General features: G+C 45.7%; 1 protein-coding gene across 1 annotated transcript in view; it reads left to right on the top strand.

Annotated features, from left to right (window-relative positions):
* The window catches only part of LOC140427719 (bromodomain and WD repeat-containing protein 3-like), a 236,332-nt gene that overhangs the window by 156,960 nt on the left and 58,960 nt on the right, over positions 1-20,412 (top strand). Inside the window, exons 29-31 of the mRNA XM_072513258.1 lie at positions 6,821-6,882; positions 14,718-14,873; positions 15,011-15,131. Coding sequence (XP_072369359.1) covers positions 6,821-6,882; positions 14,718-14,873; positions 15,011-15,131 — 339 coding nt within the window. The remainder of the gene's footprint in view (positions 1-6,820; positions 6,883-14,717; positions 14,874-15,010; positions 15,132-20,412) is intronic.

The following is a 20,412-nucleotide window of genomic DNA, read 5'->3' as shown; positions in this document are numbered from 1 at the left end:
TAACTAATTCCCTGAAGCTGCTATCTATGACCCCTTCTGCCTCCCGAATGATCCGAAGTTCTTCCAACTCCAGCTCCAGTTCCCTAACTCGGTCTTGGAGGAGCTGGAGATGGCAGCACTTCCTGCAGGTAAAATCAGCAGGGACACTAACTGCATCCCTCACCTCAAACATCCTGCAGGAGGAACATTGCACTCCCTTCCCTGCCATTCCTCTAACTTTCTACCAAGATCTGGCTAACAACTAAATTAAATTTTTATTAAAAATAATAATAATATAATAAAATATGGTACTTACCTCAGACCAATGGGTTTTATTATTAGGTTAGAGGAGGAGGGTGGGTGGGAGACACTACACGTGTAGTGTCTCGGGTTTCCTCTCCACCAGAATTTATTGGTGAGGGTCTTCCCAGACGTCCGCGGGTCGACTTCCTGTTCCCGCCTAAAAAACTCCCAGCAACCTCCTTCCGCAATGCTCCCGCTGAAATTGACTAACCAGCTGCTCTCACGCCGCCGAAATCGACTGGATTTGGCCTATGGATGTTGTTAGGAAAGTTATTAAGGGTTACCTATAGAGTATTGTATCTTGTGTTGGTAGTTGATAAACTGTTTACTGTGTGTTTATAAATGTTGACTGAATTCCTAGAATAAACATTGTTTTGTTTAAAAATACTGAATGTCTCTGTTGCATAACACCTGGAAAGTGGGCCCTTGTGCTCTTCATAACCAAAATCTATTAACAGTTGTGGGTCAGGTGAACTCCATGATATATTTTGGTGTTCTCTAAACCCTCGCCCATAACATAAGTAGGCCGAAGTAGGATTACACAAGGAGACGAAGATTAAAAAGCAGGACCACTAAAAGTTGTACTCTCTGGATTACTCCCAGTGCCACATGCAAGCAAGTACAGAAATAGGAGAATAGGGCAGATGAATGTGTGCACGAGCTGGTGTAGGAGAGAGGATTTTAGATTCCTGGATCATTGGGACCGTGGAGTTTAAACTAGGGACACAGTATTAGTACAATGGGGACACAGCATACTAAAGTAAGGGAGTTCAGCCGTGTTGAGATCCAAGGGAGTAAGGCAAGGCTGGATGACCTCTACTTTAATGTAAGGAGCATTATATGCAAGACTGATGAAAGAACATGAATTGACATGTGGAATTGTGATATTATTACTATCAGAGACATGGTTGACGGACGGACAGGACTGGCAACTCAACATTCCGGGATATAGATCTTCAGCCGGGATGGGGGAGGTTGTAAAAGAGGAGGTTGTGTTGCATTATTAATTAAGGAGTGAGTTACAGGGTGGCGCATGGCGCAGTAGTTAGCATTGGGACTAAGGCGCTGAGGTCCCGGGTTCGAATCCTGGCCCTGGGTCACTGTCCATGTGGAGTTTGCACATTCTCCCCATGTCTGCGTGGGTTTTACCCCTACAACCCAAAGATGTGCAGGATAGGTGAATTGGCCACACTAAATTGCCCCTTAATTGGAAAAAATGAATTGGGTACTCTAAAATTTTTTTTTTAAAGTAGTGAGTTACTGTAGTAAGGAGGGGCAATATCTTGGAATGGTCTTTGTGTATAGAGCTTAGGGAATAAAAAGGGGGCAGTCACATTGCAGTCACTCTGAGATTGTAAACTCAAGTATATCATGGAGTTCACCTGACCTACAACTGTTTATCAAATTTGGCTAGGATGAGCACAAGAGCCTGCCTTTCAGGTGTTGCATTCAACAGAGAACAGATTGCAGCGGGGTTGTAAGAGTCACCTTCTTGAAAATTTAGGCACTAGATTCTGAGGTGGCCCCATGGCATTGGAAGGAAGCTAATATAACCCGGCTATTCAAGAAAGATGGGAGAGATGAAATAACGAACAACAGGCCACTTAACTTGACTTCAGTTGCTGGGAAAACGTTGGCATTCATTATCAAACAAGTGGCATTATTAAACAGCATTTCGAAAATCATTTCTTTGACTGAGCATCACTGGGAAATTCTGCATTGCCTATCCTTAATTGCCCTTGAGAAGTTGATGGTGAGGCAGTGTTGACATGATTTCATGAAAATCATGTTTGATATCATGTTTGACAAATCAAGTAAAAACATTTTGAGGATGTAGTTAGCAAGGTAGATGATGGGGAACAAATGCATGTCATGTATTTTGATTTTTTAAAGGCATTTGATAAGGTACCATGAGGTTGCTGCGCAAGATATGGGCTGATGGGATTGGGGGTTATTGATTAGGATGGATAGAGAATTGTTTAAAGGACCGAAAATGGTGAGTTAGAATCAATGGGCCATTTCAGTTTGATGGACGAAAACAAGTGTGGTACAAGAAGGATTTTCGCTGGTACCTCAACTATTTATAATCTATGTTAATGAAGGGACCAACTGCAATGAATTCAAGTTTGCTGACGATATAAATCTAGGTGGAAAAGTAATCTGTACAGAGGGCATCTAGACTGCAAGGAAATGGAGATGGTATGAGTGAATATCAGTGAGTGAGCAAAAAGATGCAGGAATGAGATGTTTATTCACTTTGGTAGGAAGAATAAAAAAGCAGATTATTTTTTAAATAATGGCAAGCTTTTAAAGCTTGGTGTTAAATGGAATTTGGGTTTTCTTCTGTGAGAAATGAACATTCTGATTCAGCAAGCAGTTAGGAAGGCACAGGGCATGTTGGCTTTCATTACAAGGGAATAGGAGTATAAGAGTTACGAGGTTTTATTGCAATTGTACAGGGCTTTGATGAGACCATTGCTGAAGCATTGTGTATTGTTGGTCTTCATATTTAAGAAAGGATGGAATGAACATTACTAGATTGATTCCTGGGATGAGGTTATTCTATGAAGAGAGTTTGTGCAGAATGCGCTCTGAGGTTCAGGAGAATGCGAGGTATTCTATTGAAACATACAAGATTTTTAGAAGGTTTGACAGAGTAGATACTGAGGAGCTGTTTCTCCTGGCTGGAAAGTACAGAATTTATCGTCTCACAATAAGGGGGTGATCAATTTGAACTGAGATTAGAAATTTCTGGACTGCCGGGTGCGGCGATGACCAGCTGAGTCGCACGTTTCGGCAGCTCCCGGTGGAACGGACTTTTGGGCTCTGGCAGGGAGGGTGCAGGCGGTTAAAATGGTAGTCCTCCCGAGATTCCTCTTTGTGTTTCAGTGCCTCCCGGTGGTGATCACGAAGGCTTTTTTCAAAAGGATCGAAAAGAGTATCATGAGTTTTGTGTGGGCCGGGAAGACCCCGAGAGTGAGGAAGGGATTCTTACAGCGTAGTAGGGATAGGGGGGGGCTGGCACTACTGAGCCTAAGTGAGTACTACTGGGCCGCCAATATCTCAATGGTGAGTAAGTGGATGGGAGAAGAGGAGGGAGCAGCGTGGAAGAGATTGGAGAGGGCGTCCTGTAGGGGGACTAGCCTACAAGCTATGGTGACGGCCCCATTGCCGTTCTCACCGAAGAAATACACCATAAAATTGGCTTGATCCCAGTTCGGGGCATATACGTTTACCAAAACCACCGTCTCCCCCTGTAGTTTGCCACTCACCATCACGTATCTGCCCCGGCTAATTTTAACGGCTAAAAGTACTGTGCGGTGAACCAGAAGGGAATCCCCCCTGGATACGGATGAAAAAAGGAGAGGAAGGTGGCCGGATTGCGGTGGATCCTTTAGAGCAGCGGCAATAAAGGCAAGCAAAAACCAAGATGGCGTCGGAAGGTGGCAGTTTAATATGGGGCCCTGAACAACACGAGTTTTTGAAACGCTGCGTGGAAGAACTCAAAAAGGAATTGAAGAAGGAGCTGTTGGCCTGGTGGTGGTGGTGACTTTGAAAATTTGGGGACAGTGGAGACGGCATAGGGGAAAGACGGGAGCCTTGGTGGGGTCCCCGATAAGAAATAACCATAGGCTTGCCCCGGGGAGAATGGATGGGGGGATTTGGAATATGGCAAAGAGCAGGAGTAACGCAACTGAAAGATCTGTTTGTAGATGGGAAGTTCGCAGGTCTGGGAGCGCTGACCGAGAAATATGGGTTGCCCCAAGGGAATGCATTCCGGTATATGCAACTGAGGGCTTTTGCGAGGCAGCAGGTGAGGGACTTCCCGCAGCTCCCGACGCATGAGGTGCAGGATAGAGTAATCTCAAAGACATGGGTGGGGGACGGTAAGGTGTCAGATATATATAGGGAAATGAGGGACGAGGGGGAGATTATGGTAGATGAGCTGAAAGGGAAATGGGAAGAAGAGCTGGGGGAGGAGATTAAGGATGGGCTGTGGGCGGATGCCCTTAGTAGGGTAAACTCATCGTCCTCGTGTGCCAGGCTAAGCCTGATTCAATTTAAGGTGTTACACAGGGCGCATATGACTAGAGCACGGCTCAGTAAATTTTTTGGGGTAGAGGATAGGTGTGCGAGATGCTCGAGAAGCCCAGCGAATCACACCCACATGTTCTGGTCATGTCCGGCACTACAGGGGTTCTGGGTGGGGGTGACAAAGGTGCTTTTGAAAGTAGTGGGGGTCCAGGTCGAACCAAGCTGGGGGTTGGCTATATTTGGGGTTGCAGAAGAGCCGGGAGTGCAGGAGGCGAGAGAGGCCGATGTTTTGGCCTTTGCGTCCCTAGTAGCCCGGCGCAGGATACTGTTGATGTGGAAGGAAGCCAAGCCCCCGGGGGTGGAGACCTGGATAAATGACATGGCAGGGTTTATAAAGCTGGAACGGATTAAGTTCGTCCTAAGGGGATCGGCTCAAGGGTTCACCAGGCGGTGGCAACCGTTCGTCGAATACCTCACAGAAAGATAGAGGGAATGGAAAAGAAGAAGGCAGCAGCAGCAGCCCGGGGGGAGGGTTGTGGGGGGGGGGGGGGGAGGAACCAGAAGGAGTCTCAGGGTTATTAATATATATGTATAGTATGTATAGGTCGTTGCTATAAATAATTGTATATTGGACTGTTAAATCATATTTTTGGAGAGTGTTTATCTGAGACAAGGCAGTTGCCATTTAGTTTTAGTTTTCGTTTTTGTTATATATTATTTATTCTTTGTTTATAAAACAGGTCATTGTTATTTATACTGTTATATTACTGTGTAAAGGATACACAATGTACTGTGATGGTTGACCAAAAATTTTCAATAAAATATTTAAAAAAAAAAAAAAAAAATTTAAAAAAAAATTCTGCACTGAGGGTTGTCTTTATCTTTGGATCTTCGACTCCAGAGGGCTGTATCTGTCCAGTCATTGAGTATATTCAAGGCTGTCAAAGGATTATTGGACTCTGTCAAATGGGGAGAAGGCTAAAAGATCAGACATGACCGTATTAGATGGCACAAGAGCCATATGGCCTGCTCCTGTTTCACGGTAGCACAGTGGTTAGCACTATTACTTCACAGCACCAGGGACTCCAGTTCGATTCCCGGCTTGAGTCACTGTCAGTGCAGAGTCTGCACGTTCTCCCGTGTCAGCGTGGGTTTCCTCCGGGTACTCTGGTTTCCTCCTACAAGTCGTGAAAGACATGCTTGTTACGTGAATTCGATATTCTGAATTCTTCCTCGGTGTACCCGTACAGCTGCCGGTGACGAGGGGCTTTTCACAGTAACTTCATTGCAGTGTGATGTAAGCCTATGTGTGACACTAATAAAGATTATTATTATTATATGTTCTTGCGCTCAGCCTTGGAAACCGACTGCCAACTTGCACGGTGCATTTTTATTGGCTCTCTAAGATTCATATTAATAGTGACCAATTATGATTTGTAGAAGGTTGATGTGACCTGTACAAAACAGGGTTGAGGTTACCTGAACTTGTAACTTGTAAGCTGGCAGAGGAATAACTGTCTCAATCTATCATTTTGACATGGATAAAGTGCCATAGGACATTATGCTATCTCAATTGAGTTAGATTCAACTCCTGGAACCGAACAGTTACCTTGTTCCTTTTGCCACTTTTGTAAGAACTTGACACTCATTGCATTTGTGTGATGAGTATTTCTGGGCTTGGAAGAACCCCCCCTCAAACCTGTTATGGATTAGCCATAAATTGCATGCAAACAGGAATATTTGGTATTCCATTAAACCAACATTTTTATTCTGGGTTGTAACCTGAACTTCACTCTTTTAAAAATATTTTTTCCCTATTTTCCTTTCTTACTCTGGGTCTGTCAGGCCAAATAATTCCCCAAATATGAGTGCAGACTGCCTACATTCAGGCTTTAGCCATTCTCCAACAATCTACAAAGTGGAGCATGAGCTGATGCTGTGTAAGTCCCTTTGCCTTTTTGCCTTCCTGTGAAGCAGGTCGAGATCAATAATTCATCTTTGAGTTATAGGTATAGTCCTGTTACTCTGACATAGTGCATTTGAACTCTGTTACTGTAATAAGATTATGAAAGAAACACTTTATATAGTATCTTGGACCAACTACAGAGCACTTCACAGCAAATGCATTACTTTTAGTGCAGTCACTCATAGGCAACATAGTAGCCAATTTCTACATAATGAGGACCCAAAGAGATTTTGAGATAATTAACCAGTTAATTTGTTTTGTTCATTTTGGTTGATGGATGAATGTTGACCAGGATATTAGGAGATCTGCCTGCAATTTGAAAAACCTTAGAATAAATGCCTGAAATTGCCATCTTTTGGATGAAACAATGTAGCACTTCCCTAGTATCACTGAAAAACAAAGATATATGCATTCAAGTCTTGGAGTCAAGCCTTGAACATGCAACCTTACTATCTTTAATGGTAGTGAACTAATCTGTCATTAGAATTTACCAGAATCATCATAACTCAGTGTGTCTCTTTTATTTTGTCTCCACAGCTGGGAGAATAATGAAATTGAAAGGCTGAGTCCTTGGGATATGGAACCTATTTCTGAAAATGGTAAGAAACTGAAATCTTGTGTTGCAAATGCTCCACAAAATTACCAATGAGAAACCATTGCTTCAATCCAAACATCGATTCATTGCTCTGTGGTGTTATTTTAATAGGTATACTATTCATGCAATGTCTCAAATTTGATTTTCAATAAATATGAATCAATATGTGCAACACACAGATGATATTCATTGTTGCATTTACAATTTGAGTTCTTTGCAGTCAATAAAATGCATTTAAAGTATGCAGTGGTTACGTAGAGAAACTTGCTACCCAGTTTTCACATATGGGCCAGGGTTTAGAGAACCCCAAATTGTATCATGGAGTTCACCTGACCCACAACTTTTAATAGATTGTGGTATGGGGAGCACATGGCCCACTCTACAGGTGTGGTACAGCAGAAATGAAAAAGTATTTTTTTAAACAATGTCTATTCTATGAACTCAAGTTAAACCTTTTTAAAGCATATAGTGAACATCTTAGCAACCATCAATTCAAATACAACCCCCAAAGAATACAGCTTAAGCTGTCCTTTTAACATCCATAAAACTTTAAAAACCTTTAAAACTGAAAGACATCAGGCTTAACTTCACGACTGAGAACAGTTATTAGTTTTAAATCACCAAAGGATTGATTTACAGTCTTTAGATTACAGAGAGAGAGACTAAAGCATCTTCTGGCTGTGACTGCAGCTATCCAGCTCTGAAAACTAAACTCAAACACACCCTGCAGCAAACAGCCTAAAATGAAAGTAAAAAGCCGACAGACAGCCCAGCTCCACCCACACTCGGACATCACTGATAATCACCCATTTCTTAAAGGTACTCTCACATGACAATAGCATGATCCAGCAAATAGCAATAAGATAGATTACTATAATCTGTTTTAGTGGTGTTGATTGAAGAATAAGTGTTGTCTAAGACACCAAAAGAACTCTGCTCTTGTTTGTCAGGGCATATTTTGCAGTCATCCAAGAGGGAAGACAGGACCTCCCTCCATTTAACGTTCTCATCCAGCAGTAAGGCACTCCCCCACTACTACAATAGTGTTACATGTTTCAGTAGACTCATGTTTCTTGTGTATGACTTAATATATAGTGATAGCAAGCATGCAAACAGGGGAGGAGAACAAACAATAACTTGTATTTATATAGCACTTTTAAAGTTATGAAACATCCCAAGGTACTTCACCAGAGTGATCAAACCAAATTTAACGCTGAACCAACCGAAGGAAATATTAGGGAAGATGTCCAAAAGCTAAATCAAAGAGGTAGGTTATAAGGAGTGTCTCAAAGGAGGAAAAAAAGTTGGGATTGTTTAGGAAGGGAATTTGAGCTTTTGATCTTGATAGCTAAAGACATGGCTACCAATCGTGGAGTGATTAAAATCGCATGTTTATGCGATCAGAATTGGGGGAGCACCGATATATAAGAGGAGTGTAGATCTAGGGAACGTTACAGAGATACGTTGGGGTACAGCGATGGAAGGATTTCAAAACATCAATCAGAATTTTACATTCAAGGCATTGCTTGACCAGAGTTTAGATTAGAGTTCTGACTGAAAACTAATATGTGGCACTTATCAGGTTTGCACTGCCAGGGTACACTGCCCTGTCATGTCCCTGACCACCTGGGGGCCACACTGGCCGAGCCCCAGGTGTGGTCATCGCATCTGGTCTCTGGTTTTGGAGACCAGTCATGAGTCATGTCGGTGGGTGGGAACATCTAACATTCCCGGAAGATTTGCCATTTAGCCAATTTTGAAAATTTTAAATTTATTAAAATGTATGATAATGGATTTACCGCCCTCGTTGGGCATAAACCTGATTATATCAGCAGTCACAAATCCTGCTATGATGCGCTCATGAGACTTTCTGGTCAGAACGGGATTTGCGCCAGGGCATAACGGGACTGAATAATTGCCCGTGTGGCTTTCCAAAATTCCTTAGATTCGAAGATGGACCCATTATATTGGTAGTTGCCAAATGTTAGACAACTTTTCAGGAAAGGAGAGAGGGGGAAAATAGTGAACAACAGGCCAGTTAGCCTAACATCAGTTGTTGGGAATATTAAGGGAGTCTTAACAATGCACTTAAAAACATGGTATAATTAGAACAAGTCAAAATGGTTGTATTACAGGTAAATCTGGTTTGACAAATCTGTTAAGAGTATTTTGAGGATGTAGGTCGTAGGGTAGATAAAGGTGAGCCAGAAGATGTCGTATACCTGAATTTCCAAAAAGTATTTGATGAGGCTCCACACAAAAGGTTCCTCAGCAAGGTAAGGGCTCGTGGAGCTGGGGGTAATATTTTAGCATGGCTAGAGGATTGGCTAACAGATAGAAAACAGAGTCGGCATAAATAAGACTTTTTCAAGTTGTCAGGCAGTGAACAGTGAAGTGCCTGGATCAGTGCTAGGACTTCAGCTATTTTCAACTTATATTATTAATTACTTTGAAGAGAGTAAGGATCAAAATGTGATATTAAATTAGGTGGGAATGATACCAAATTAGGTGGGGGTGTAAGCTCTTGGGGGGTGGGGTGGGCGGGGGGGGGGACAGAGGCTACAAAGAGATATAGACTGGTGAGGTGAATTGGCAGGTGGAATATAATTGAGGCAAGTGTGAGGTTATTCACTTTGATTGTAATGATAGAAGAGCAGAATATTTTTTTTAAAGGTGTGATATATATAGTGTTAATGTCCAAAGAGACTTGGTCTGCTGATACAAAGTTAACATGCAGGTACAGCAGGCAGTTAGGAAGGCAAATAGCATGTTGGCCTTTATTGCAAAATGATTAGCAGACAAGAATAAATAAATGTTGCTGTGATTGTACTTGATTTTGGCTGAACAACACCTGCTATACTGTGCAGTTTTGGCCTCCACATTCAAGAAAAGATGTACATGCATTGGAGGTGTGAAAAGGTTATCATATGATGGGAGGCTAAGTAAGTTAAAACATCGAAACGAGGGGCAGGACTAGGCTCTTTGAGCCTGCTCCGCCATTCAATATGATCATGGCTGATCCTCAATTTCAATGCCATATTCCTGCTTTCTCCCCATACCCATTGATGCTATTAAAATTTTTTAAATGACCTATCTCTTTCTCTAATACACCAAGATCAGCTATGACCATACTGAATATCAGAGCAGGCTCGACATGCCATTTGGTCTACTCCTGCTCCTATTTCTTTTGTCCTTATGTTAGAGGTTGGACCAGGGACTATTCTCCCTGTCACCACCTGAATGGACTGGTTTGATTATAGGGTGTTCTTGGGCAGGTGAGTGCCAAGGCTCACTTGAGTTTCCTGGGATTTTGTCCTAGTTGTTTTTCAAACCTGTTATGCCTTCTAGCCCTCGTACCTTTTCACCCCCTCCTACTGGGCCCCAATGGCCACTCCTGCCATCTAATCCTCTCCATCCACCCTCTGTGGTCACTATGCCAACTTGTACGCCCATACCAATTCATGTCTTCCACTCATAGCTCTCCATGCTCCACATTACTCCTCTTGCCCCATGCTACCTCCACAGGTGTCCAGTAGCCACCTTGATTTCAAGAGCTGTGTGGAGAGCAAAAAAATGAAGGTCTAACAATATAACTCTCACCCATAACATTTTTGGTGTTTTGATACGTGAAGTTATAAATTTCCTCGTGTTCAGTAATTCAAAAAAAAAATTCTATTTTTGATAACATCAAAGGCAATAATCCTTTAGCCTCATTAAAGTGTCAATCTGAGCTTCGATTGGATTTGTTTATTGTCACGTACCGAAGTATAGTGTAGCTCAGACGTGCAGCTCAGACAGATAATTCTGTACATGAAAAGAAAATACATAATAGGGCAAACATAAAATACACAATGTATGATACTGAAACGTTTGAAACTCCATCATTCAAAATGACACATATCAACAAAGAACTCTTTTAATAATAATAATCGCTTACTGTCACAAGTAGGCTTCAATTAAGTTACTGTGAAAAGCCCCAAGTCACCACATTCTGGCGCCTGTTCTGGGAGGCCGGTACGGGAATTGAACCCTTGCTGCTGGCATTGTTCTGCATTACAAGCCAGCTGTTTAGCCCACTCTGCTAACGGAATAAAACTGCATGGACAGATGTTTTATTTTCACTTGCAAGTGTCTGCCAATAAAAGCTGTCCAGCAGACATTTTTTAACTCACTGACAGTTTAAGGATGTTTTTGTTTTTAATTTAAAGAGTAGGTGATTTAAACAGGATCATGTCATGACACTTGAGCAGACTTTATCTGTCCTGCAAGAGCATTTACATCAACATTTGTAACTCTCATACTACAGATTAAGGCCCATGGACCAGCCAAAATGTTTGAACTCGGCAGTAAGATCAAGAGGCCCGACCTGAGTCTTGGTTTCCCAACTCTGAAAATCTAGCTCTTAGTCTCACGTATATGACTGTGGCGGTGGCATAGTGGTATTGTCACTGGACTAGTAATCAAGAGACCCAGGATCATGATCTGAGGACCCGGGTTTGGAATTTAAAAACAATATCCGGAATTAAAAGTCTAATGATGACCATGAAGCCATTGTCGATTTTCGTAAAAACCCATCTGGTTCACTAATGTCCTTTAGGGAGGAAATCTGCCATCCTCGCCTGGTCTGGCCTACGCATCATTCCAGATCCACAGCAATGTGGTTGACTCTGAAATGGCCTAGCAAGCCACTTGGTTGTATTCAAGCTGCCCCTGCAAAGTCCTCCTTACTAACATCTGGGGGCTGTGCCAAAGTTGGGAGAGCTGTTTCTCAGACTAGTTGAGCAACAGACTGACAGTCATACTCACTGAATCATACTTTACAGACAATGTCCCAAACACCACCATCACCATTCCTGGGTATGTCCTGTCTCACCCTCAGGACAGATCCAGCAGAGGTGGCGGAACAGTGGTATACAGTCAGGAGGAAGGTGCCCTGGGATTCAGCACCCCATGCAGTCTCATGGTTTCTGGTTAAACGTGGGCAAGTAAACCTCCTGCTGATTACCACGTACCGGCCACCATCAGCTGATGAATAAGTACTCCTTCATGTTGAATGCCACTTAGAGAAAGTACTGAGGGTGACAAGGGTGCAGAATATGCTCTGGGTGGGGGCCTTCAATGTCCATCACCAAGAGTAGCTCAGTAGTTCCACCACAGACAAAGCTGGCCGGTTCCTAAAGAACATACCTGCTCGACTGGGACTGCAGCAGGTGGTGAGGGAACCAACAAGCAGCAAAAGCATGTTTGACCACCCCCTCACTAATCTGCCTGCTGCAGATACATCTGTCCGTGACTGTATCGGTGGAAGTGACCACCGCACAGTCCGTGTGGAGACAAAGTCCCATCTTCACATTGAGGATACCCTCCATCGTGTTGTGTGGCACTACCACCATACTAAATGGGATAGACTTCGAACAGATCTAGCAACTCAAGACTGGGCATCCATGAGGCATTGTGAGCCATTAGCAGCAGCAGAATTGTATTCAACCACAATCTGCAACCTTGTGGTCTGGTATATCTCCCACTCTACCATTACCATCAAGCCAGGGGATCAACCCTGGTTCAATGAAGTGTGCAAGAGAGCATGCCAGGAGCAATATCAGGCACACTGAAAAATGAGGTGTCAACCTGATGAAGCTACAACACCGGACTACTTGTGCGCCAAACAGCATGAGCAGCAAGTAATAGACCGAGCAAAGCAATTCTACAACAAACACATCAGATCTAAGCTCTGCAGTCCTGCCACATCCAGCCGTGAATGGTGGTGGACAATTAAACAACTCACTGGAGGAGGAGGCTCCACAAATAGCCCCATCCTCAATGAGGGAGGACCCCAGGACATATGTGCAAAAGACTCGGCTGAGGCATTCGCAACAATCTTCAGCCAGAAGTGCCGAGTGGATGATCCATCTCGGTCACCTCCGGAGATCCCAGACATCACAGCTGTCAGTCTTCAGCTAATACGATTCACTCCATGTGATATCAAAAGCACTGGATACTGCAAAGGCAATGGGCCCTGACAATATTCCGGCAATAGTACTGGAGACTTGTGCTCCAAGCTGTTCTGGTGCAGCTACAACACTGATATCTACCTGGCAATGTGGACAATTGCCCAGGTGTATCCTGTATACAAGAAACAGGACAAATCCAACCCAGCCAATTACCACCCAATCAGTCTACTCTCTATCAACAAAGTGATGGAAGGTGTCATCAGGAGAGCAACGTACGCTCAATTTGGATTCTGCCAGGGTCACTTGGCTCCTGACCTCATTACAGCCTTGGTTCAAACATGGATAAAAGAGTTGAATGCCAGAGGTGAGGTGAGAGTGACTGCCCTTGACATCAAGGCAGCATTTGACCAAGTGGGGCATCAAAGAGCCCTAGCTAAACTGGAATCGGGGAAAACTCTCTGCTGGTTGGAGGCATACCAGGCACAAAGGAAGATGGTTGTGGTGGTTGAAGGTCAAACCATCTCTGCTCCAGGATATCACTGCAGGAGTTCCTCAGGGTAGTGACCCAACCATCTTCAGCTGCTTCATCGATGACCTCCCTTCCATCATAAGGTCAGAAGTGGGGATGTTTGCGGATGATTGCCCCATGTTCAGCACCATTCGTGAAGACTCAGATAATGAAGCAGTCCAGGATCAAATGCAGCAAGACCTGGACTATGTCCAGGCTCGGGCTGACAAGTGGCAAGTTACATTTGTGCCACAATGACCACCTCCAATGTGATGATCCAACCATTGCCCCATGACATTCAATGGCATTGCCATCGCTGAATCCCCCCACAATCAACATCCCTGGGGGTTACCATTAATCAGAAACTGAACTGGACTAGCCATCTTAATGCTGTGGCTGCCAGGGCAAGTCAAAGGCTAGGAATCCTACGGCCAGTAACACACCTCCTGACACCCCCTTCTCTCTCTTTCTTCCCCCCCCCCCCCAAAGCCTGTCCACTATCTACAAGGCACAAATCCGGAGTGTAATGGAATACTCTCCACTTGCCTGGATGAGTGCAGCTGGAACAACACCACCATCCAGGACAAAACCCGCTTGATTGTTCCTCCTTCCACAAACATTCAAACCCTCCACCACTGACGAACAGTGGGAGCCGTGTGCACTGCAGTAACTCACCAAGGTTCCTTAGACAGCACCTTTCAAACCCATGACCATTACCATCTAGAGGGACAAGAGCAGCAGGTACTTGGGGACCCCAGCACCTGGAGGCTTCCTTACAAGTCACTCAGCACCCCGACTTCAAAATATGTCGCTGTTCCTTCACTGTCGCTGGGTCAAAATCCTGGAACTCCCTCCCTAACAGCACAGTGGGTGTGTCTACACCTCAAGAACTGCAGCGGTCCAAGAAGGCAACTTGCCATCACCTTCTGAAGGGCAACTAGGGATTTACAATAAATGCTGGCCTAACCGGCGGCCCTGCACCCCATAAATGAATTTTTAGAAACCATGATATGTTTTTCTGCTTATTGACCGTGTAGGCATCATAAATGAATACCAATATAAAATATCTCTGAAAAGGTTGCTTGTTCATTCTGTTTCACACTAAACCTATTCACAAACCATGAACAAGATTATCCATTTTGGATCACATGATGCGGAGTTTTGCTTGGGATAACAGCTTTGCTGTGCTCACAAATGCAGTATTGGTAGATTGTGTGGCGAACATCCAAACCATAACTGCATGCTCAAAAATGAATTGTGGTCAACCCCTCAGAGTGAAAGTTGCTTTATTTGATCCTATAAGTTTCTGATAACTATCATATTAACTTTATTTTCATCCATTTGATAAGTAGTCCTTTTATGTTACTGTTCACATTGTAGCTGAATATCCTGATGATCCTAGTGCTGGTGTTCCTGTGACTGTGGAAGAGTTAGAAGCTCTGCTCTATAAACCTCAAGAGGGAGAGTGGGGTGAAAGAACACGAGATGAAGAATGTGAACGTATTATAAGGGGCATTGATGACCTTCTGACACTCGGTGGGTTCACTAACTGCATTTGTTTTCTGGCCTAACAACTATTTGATACTTGATGCAGTGGCTTATGCCAGTGTGATACTGCTATTCTTCACTGCTACTGAAAGTAATCTGAGCGGGATGTGCTGTTTTATTAACAGACATAGCGACAGCCTTTAATGCTCCTGTGGATCTTCGGACATATCCTGTATATTGTATGGTGGTTTCCTACTTTACAGACCTCAGCACCATCCGAATGCGGCTGGTCAATAGATTTTACAGGTATGCGTGTTTTCTCCATATGGAGCTATAAAAGTGCTTGTTCTTATAAATAATACAATGATTTATTTACAATGGTTGAATATTTAAAGCTTGAGTGTAACTAATAATATGGTTGTTAATTGTAAGTATGTTTTAAGAAGGTTTTAGGGGATATAAATTTAAATATGGGCATGTATTTAAAAAGTAACAATTCTATACATTTTCATAAGCAGATTTTAGAAATCAGTATATGCAACATGTTGACATTTCTTGCATTTATTTGTTAAAAAATTAAAGCACGGATATATGTTCTTATTGGTTAATATAGCCCCCCCCCCAAATTAAAACAACATTAGATGAATGAATATTGCCTTCTCTTTTGCTAGTGAGTAAAGGATCATTAAACAAGAGCTATGAATAAGTTATTAATACTTGATGTGAAGGTCTCCTGCAACACTATTAGAGACCAGTTTGCCATATTTGCTATCGCCAGAAGCCAGACTGTTGATTCTACTGGATACTGTTTGCTATAATCTTGAAGTAGCTGGTATTGCTCACTGCCCTGGCATGATAGGAAAATCACTCGGGTTTCTGTGCCTGATTGGTATCTAGTGTGGATATCTGGTAAGGCCAAAATTTGGTTTTGTAGTGATTTTGCCCCCAACCATGAAAATGCTGCGATCACTTTTTTCAAAAATGTTTCTTGAGTATTCATATTTTATATATCCAACAATTTAGAAATTACAAAACCGCTCAAAAAATACCACACCTATATTCACAAGCATGTATCTGCACTACAACTGTGGCTGTGAGCCCCCCCCCCACTTTAGGGGGGGAGGGGGGGTCACAGCCACAGTTGTAGTGTTGTAGTTACATATTTTACATTCCCCAATATGGCCAAAACATGTATTTACAACCGTCTAATTGCGGTTTAGTTTGGGCCTTAGCATGCCCTTGGACCGGTCTCCTACTGCTTTGTCCCTCTTGCTTGACACTTGCGTGCCTTTGCCCTTCTTTTTCCTCTCTGTCCTGTGCCCCCCCCCCCCTACTGGTTTCTGGCTGTGAACAGGTCTTGAAACAAGTTGGTGAATATAGAACCTGCCTTCCGACCCATGGATAGCAAATTTTATTTTCTTCAGCCTGAGAAATTCAGCCAGGTCTTACAGCCAGTCTGCAGCCTTGGGTGGTGCTGCCAATTGCCAGCCGAGCAGGAGTCGCCAGCAGGCGATCAGGGAGACAAAGGCTAGGGAGTCCGACCCCCTCCCCATGAAGAGTTCTGACAGATCTGATAATCCAAAGCTCTCAACTTTTGGGCATGGTTCCACCCTCACTCCCACAACACTAGACATGGCCTCAAAGAAGGTCGTCCAGTATCCGACAAGTCTGGGGCACGCCCAGAACATGTAGGTGTGGTTGGCCGGGCCTCCCTGGCACCATTCGCATTTGTCCTCAACCTCAAATGATCTGTTTAAGCTGCACGCAGAAAAATACTTTTCACTGTACCTTGGTACACGTGACAATAAGTAAATCGAAATCCAAAGAACCCACTCATTCGCATTCTGGTTTGGTGCGTTCTGTACACCACCTTTAGCTGCGTTCGGCTCAGCCCTGCGCAAGTGGAGGTGAAGTTCGCCTGTGCAGTGCTTCAATCCAGAGTCCTCCCCCTATTCCTTTGCCTGGTTCCTCTTCCCATTTTTTCCTTGTCCGCATATTTGGCCGGGGGAGGATGGGGCAGCGGCTGTGGCTAGGGCTCGGAGGGACGTCCCTCTGCAGGAACTCCCTTCCATCTTCACCCACTCTGCTCCTGGTTCCTTAACCCACTCCCGACTCTCTCTGCGGTGGCCATCCAGTGGTAGAACTGTAGGTTCTGAAGGACCAGGTCCCCCACATTTCTTCTCTTTTATTGGACCTTCTTTTGGATTCTCAGACTCTTTTCTCTCCCCACACGCACACAAATACCATGATTAGTTTGTCGACTGTGTTGAAAAAGACCTTTGTGATCTTGATCGGGAGGGGAAGAGGAACCTGGGGATCACGTTCATTTTGATTGTCTATATTCTCCCCGCGGGGGAGTGTGGGAGTGGGCCCCACCTCTGTAGGTCCTTTATGACTTCATCCACCGAACCCGTCATGTTCTGTTTGTGGATCTGTCTCCAGTCATGGGCTATTTGGATCCCCAGGTCGTTGAATTTGGTCTGGGCTTGCTTAAACGGCAGTACTTGAGGTTCTGTCCATCTCTCTCTCTCTCTCTCTCCCTCTCCCTCTCCCTCTCCCTCTCCCTCTCCCTCTCCCTCTCCCTCTCCCTCTCCCTCTCCCTCTCCCTCTCCCTCTCCCTCTCCCTCTCCCTCTCCCTCTCCCTCTCCCTCTCCCTCTCCCTCTCCCTCTCTCTCTCCCTCTCTCTCTCCCTCTTAATCCTCTCCAACTTTATGAACCCAGCCATATCATTTATCCAGGCTGGGGGGCTTCGCCTCCTTCCACATCAGCAAGATCCTTCGCTGGGCTACTAGGGACGCAAAGGCCAGAATGCCGGCCTCTTTCGCCTCCTGCACTCCCGGTTCGTCCACTACTCCAAATATTGCTAGCCCCCAGCTTGGCTTGACCCGGACTTTCACCACCTGAGATATTGCTCCCGCCACTCCTCTCCAGAACCCCTCCAGTGCCGGGCATGACCAAAACATATGGACATGGTTCGCCGGGCTCCCTGAGCACCTTCCACATCTGTCCTCCACCCCAAAGAATCTACTCAACCTCGCCCCCGTCAAGTGCGCTCTGTGGACCACCTTAAATTGTATCAGGCTGAGCCTGGCACACGAGGAGGAGGAATTAACCCTACCTAGGGCATCAGCCCACAGACCTTCCTTGATCTCCTCCCCCAGCTCCTCCTTCCATTTACCCTTCAACTCTTCTACCAGCGCTTCCCCCTCTTCTTTCAACTCCTGGTGTATTTCCGACACCTTGCCCTCCCCGACCTATACACCCGAGATTACCCTATCTTGAACCTCTTGTGCCGGGAGCAACGGGAATTCCCTCACCTGTCGCCTCACAAAAGCCCTCACCTGCACATATCTAAAGGCATTTCCCGGGGGTAACTCGAACTTCTCCTCCAGTGCCCCTAGGCTCGCAAACGTCCCGTCGATGAACAGGTCCCCCATTCTTCCAATATTCGCCCGTTGCCAGCTCTGGAACCCCCCCGTCCATCTTCCCCGGGACAAACCGGTGGTTACCCCTGATCGGGGACCACACCGATGCTCCCATTGCACCCCGGTGCCGTCTCCACTGGCCCCAGATCCTTAGCGTTGCCGCCACCACCGGGCTCGTGATATACTTTGTCGGCGAGAGCGGCAGCGATGCCGTCACCAACGCCCACAGGCTCGTTCCTTTACAGGACGTCATCTCCATCTTCTTCCATGCCGCCCCCTCTCCCTCCATAACCCACTTGCGGATCATCGCCACATTTGCTGCCCAGTAGTAGCTCCCCAGGTTTGGCAGCGCCAACCCTTCTCAGTCCCTACTGCATTCCAGGAACCCTCTCCTTACTCTCGGGGTCTTATTCGCCCACACAAACCCCATAATACTCCTGCCTACTCTCTTAAAAAAGGACTTGTTGATCACGATGGGAAGGCACTGAAACACAAACAGAAACCTCGGAAGGACCACCATTTTGACCGACTGCACTCTACCCGCCAGCGAGAGCAGTAACATGTCCCATCTTTTGAAATCCTCCTCCATTTGCTCCACCAACCTCGTCAGATTCAGTTTATGTAGGGTCCCCCAACTCCTGGCTATCTGGATCCCCAGATACCGAAAGCTCCCCTACGCCCTCCTCAGCGGTAGATCCCCTATCTCTCTTTCTTGGTCCCCCGCCTGTAATACAAAGAGCTCACTCTTCCCTACATTGAGCTTATTGCCCGAAAACTCCCCAAACTCCCTTAGAGTCTGCATGACCTCCACCATCCCCTCCATTGGATCCGCCACAGGTCATCCGCATATAGCGACACCCGATGCTCTTCTCCCCCTCGGACCACCCCCCTCCATTTATTAGACTCCCTCAATGACATGGCCAATGGTTCGATCGCCAATGCGAACAACAGGGGGGACGGGGGCTCCCCGGCCTCGTCCCTCGGTACAGTCGAAAGTACTCCGACCTCCGCCGGTTCGTCACTACACTCGCCATCGGGGCGCTGTAAAGGAGCTTAACCCAATTGATAAACCCTACCCCGAACCCAAACCTACGCAGCACCTCCCAGAGGTACTCCCACTCTACTCGGTCAAAGGCCTTCTTCGCGTCCATAGCTGCCACTATTTCCGCCTCTCCCTCCTCCGATGGCATCATTATCACGTTTAAGAGCCGCCGCACATTGGTGTTTAGTTGCCTGCCCTTTACAAATCCCGTCTGGTCCTCGTGGATTACCCCCGGGACATTGTCCTCGATCCTCGTGGCCAGCAATTTTGCCAGCAACTTTGCATCCACATTGAGGAGCGAGATCGGCCTGCACGATCCACATGGCAGTGGGTCCTTGTCCCGCTTTAGGATCAAAGAAATTGTCGCTTCCGACATTGTCGGGGGCAGGGTCCCCTCCTCTCTTGCCTCATTAAAGGTCCTCACCAGTAGCGGGGCCAACAGGTCTGTGTACTTCCTGTAGAACTCCACCGGGAAGCCGTCCGGTCCCAGGGCCTTCCCCGCCTGCATGCTCCCCAAACCCTTGCTCAGCTCCTCCAACCCAATTGGTGCCCCCAAACCAGCCACCTCTTGCTCCTCCACCCTTGGGAATCTCAGCTGATCTAGGAATCGTCTCATCCCCTCTTTCCTCTGCTGGGGGCTGGGATCTGTACAGCTCTTCATAAAAGGCCTTGAATACCTCGTTTATTTTTGTCGCACAACAAACCGTGGCTCCCCTTCCATCTTTGACTCCCCCTATTTCCCTCGCCATCCTCTTACGGAGCTGGTGTGCCAGCATCCGACTAGCCTTTTCCCCATACTCGTCGGTCGCCCCCTGAGCTTTCCTCCACTGTGCCTCCGCCTTCCCTGTGGTCAACAGGTCAAACTCCGTCTGGAGCCGTCGTCTTTCCCCAAGTAATCTTTCCTCCGGGGCCTCTGCGTATCTCCTGTCCACTCTCAAAATCTCCCCCACTAACCTCTCCCTTTCCATACCCTCTGTCTTCTCCCTATGAGCCCTAATGGAAATTAGCTCTCCCCTGATCACCGCCTTCAACGCCTCCATACCACCCCCACCCGCACCTCCCCGTTGTCGTTGGCCTCCAAGTACCTTTCGATACACCCCCTCACCTTCCCACACACCAC

Source organism: Scyliorhinus torazame, chromosome 8 (assembly GCF_047496885.1).
Source record: "Scyliorhinus torazame isolate Kashiwa2021f chromosome 8, sScyTor2.1, whole genome shotgun sequence".
Classification (NCBI taxonomy): domain Eukaryota; kingdom Metazoa; phylum Chordata; class Chondrichthyes; order Carcharhiniformes; family Scyliorhinidae; genus Scyliorhinus; species Scyliorhinus torazame.
The sequence above is the reverse complement of the archived record's forward strand: the minus strand, read 5'-3'. Positions and strand labels throughout refer to the sequence as shown.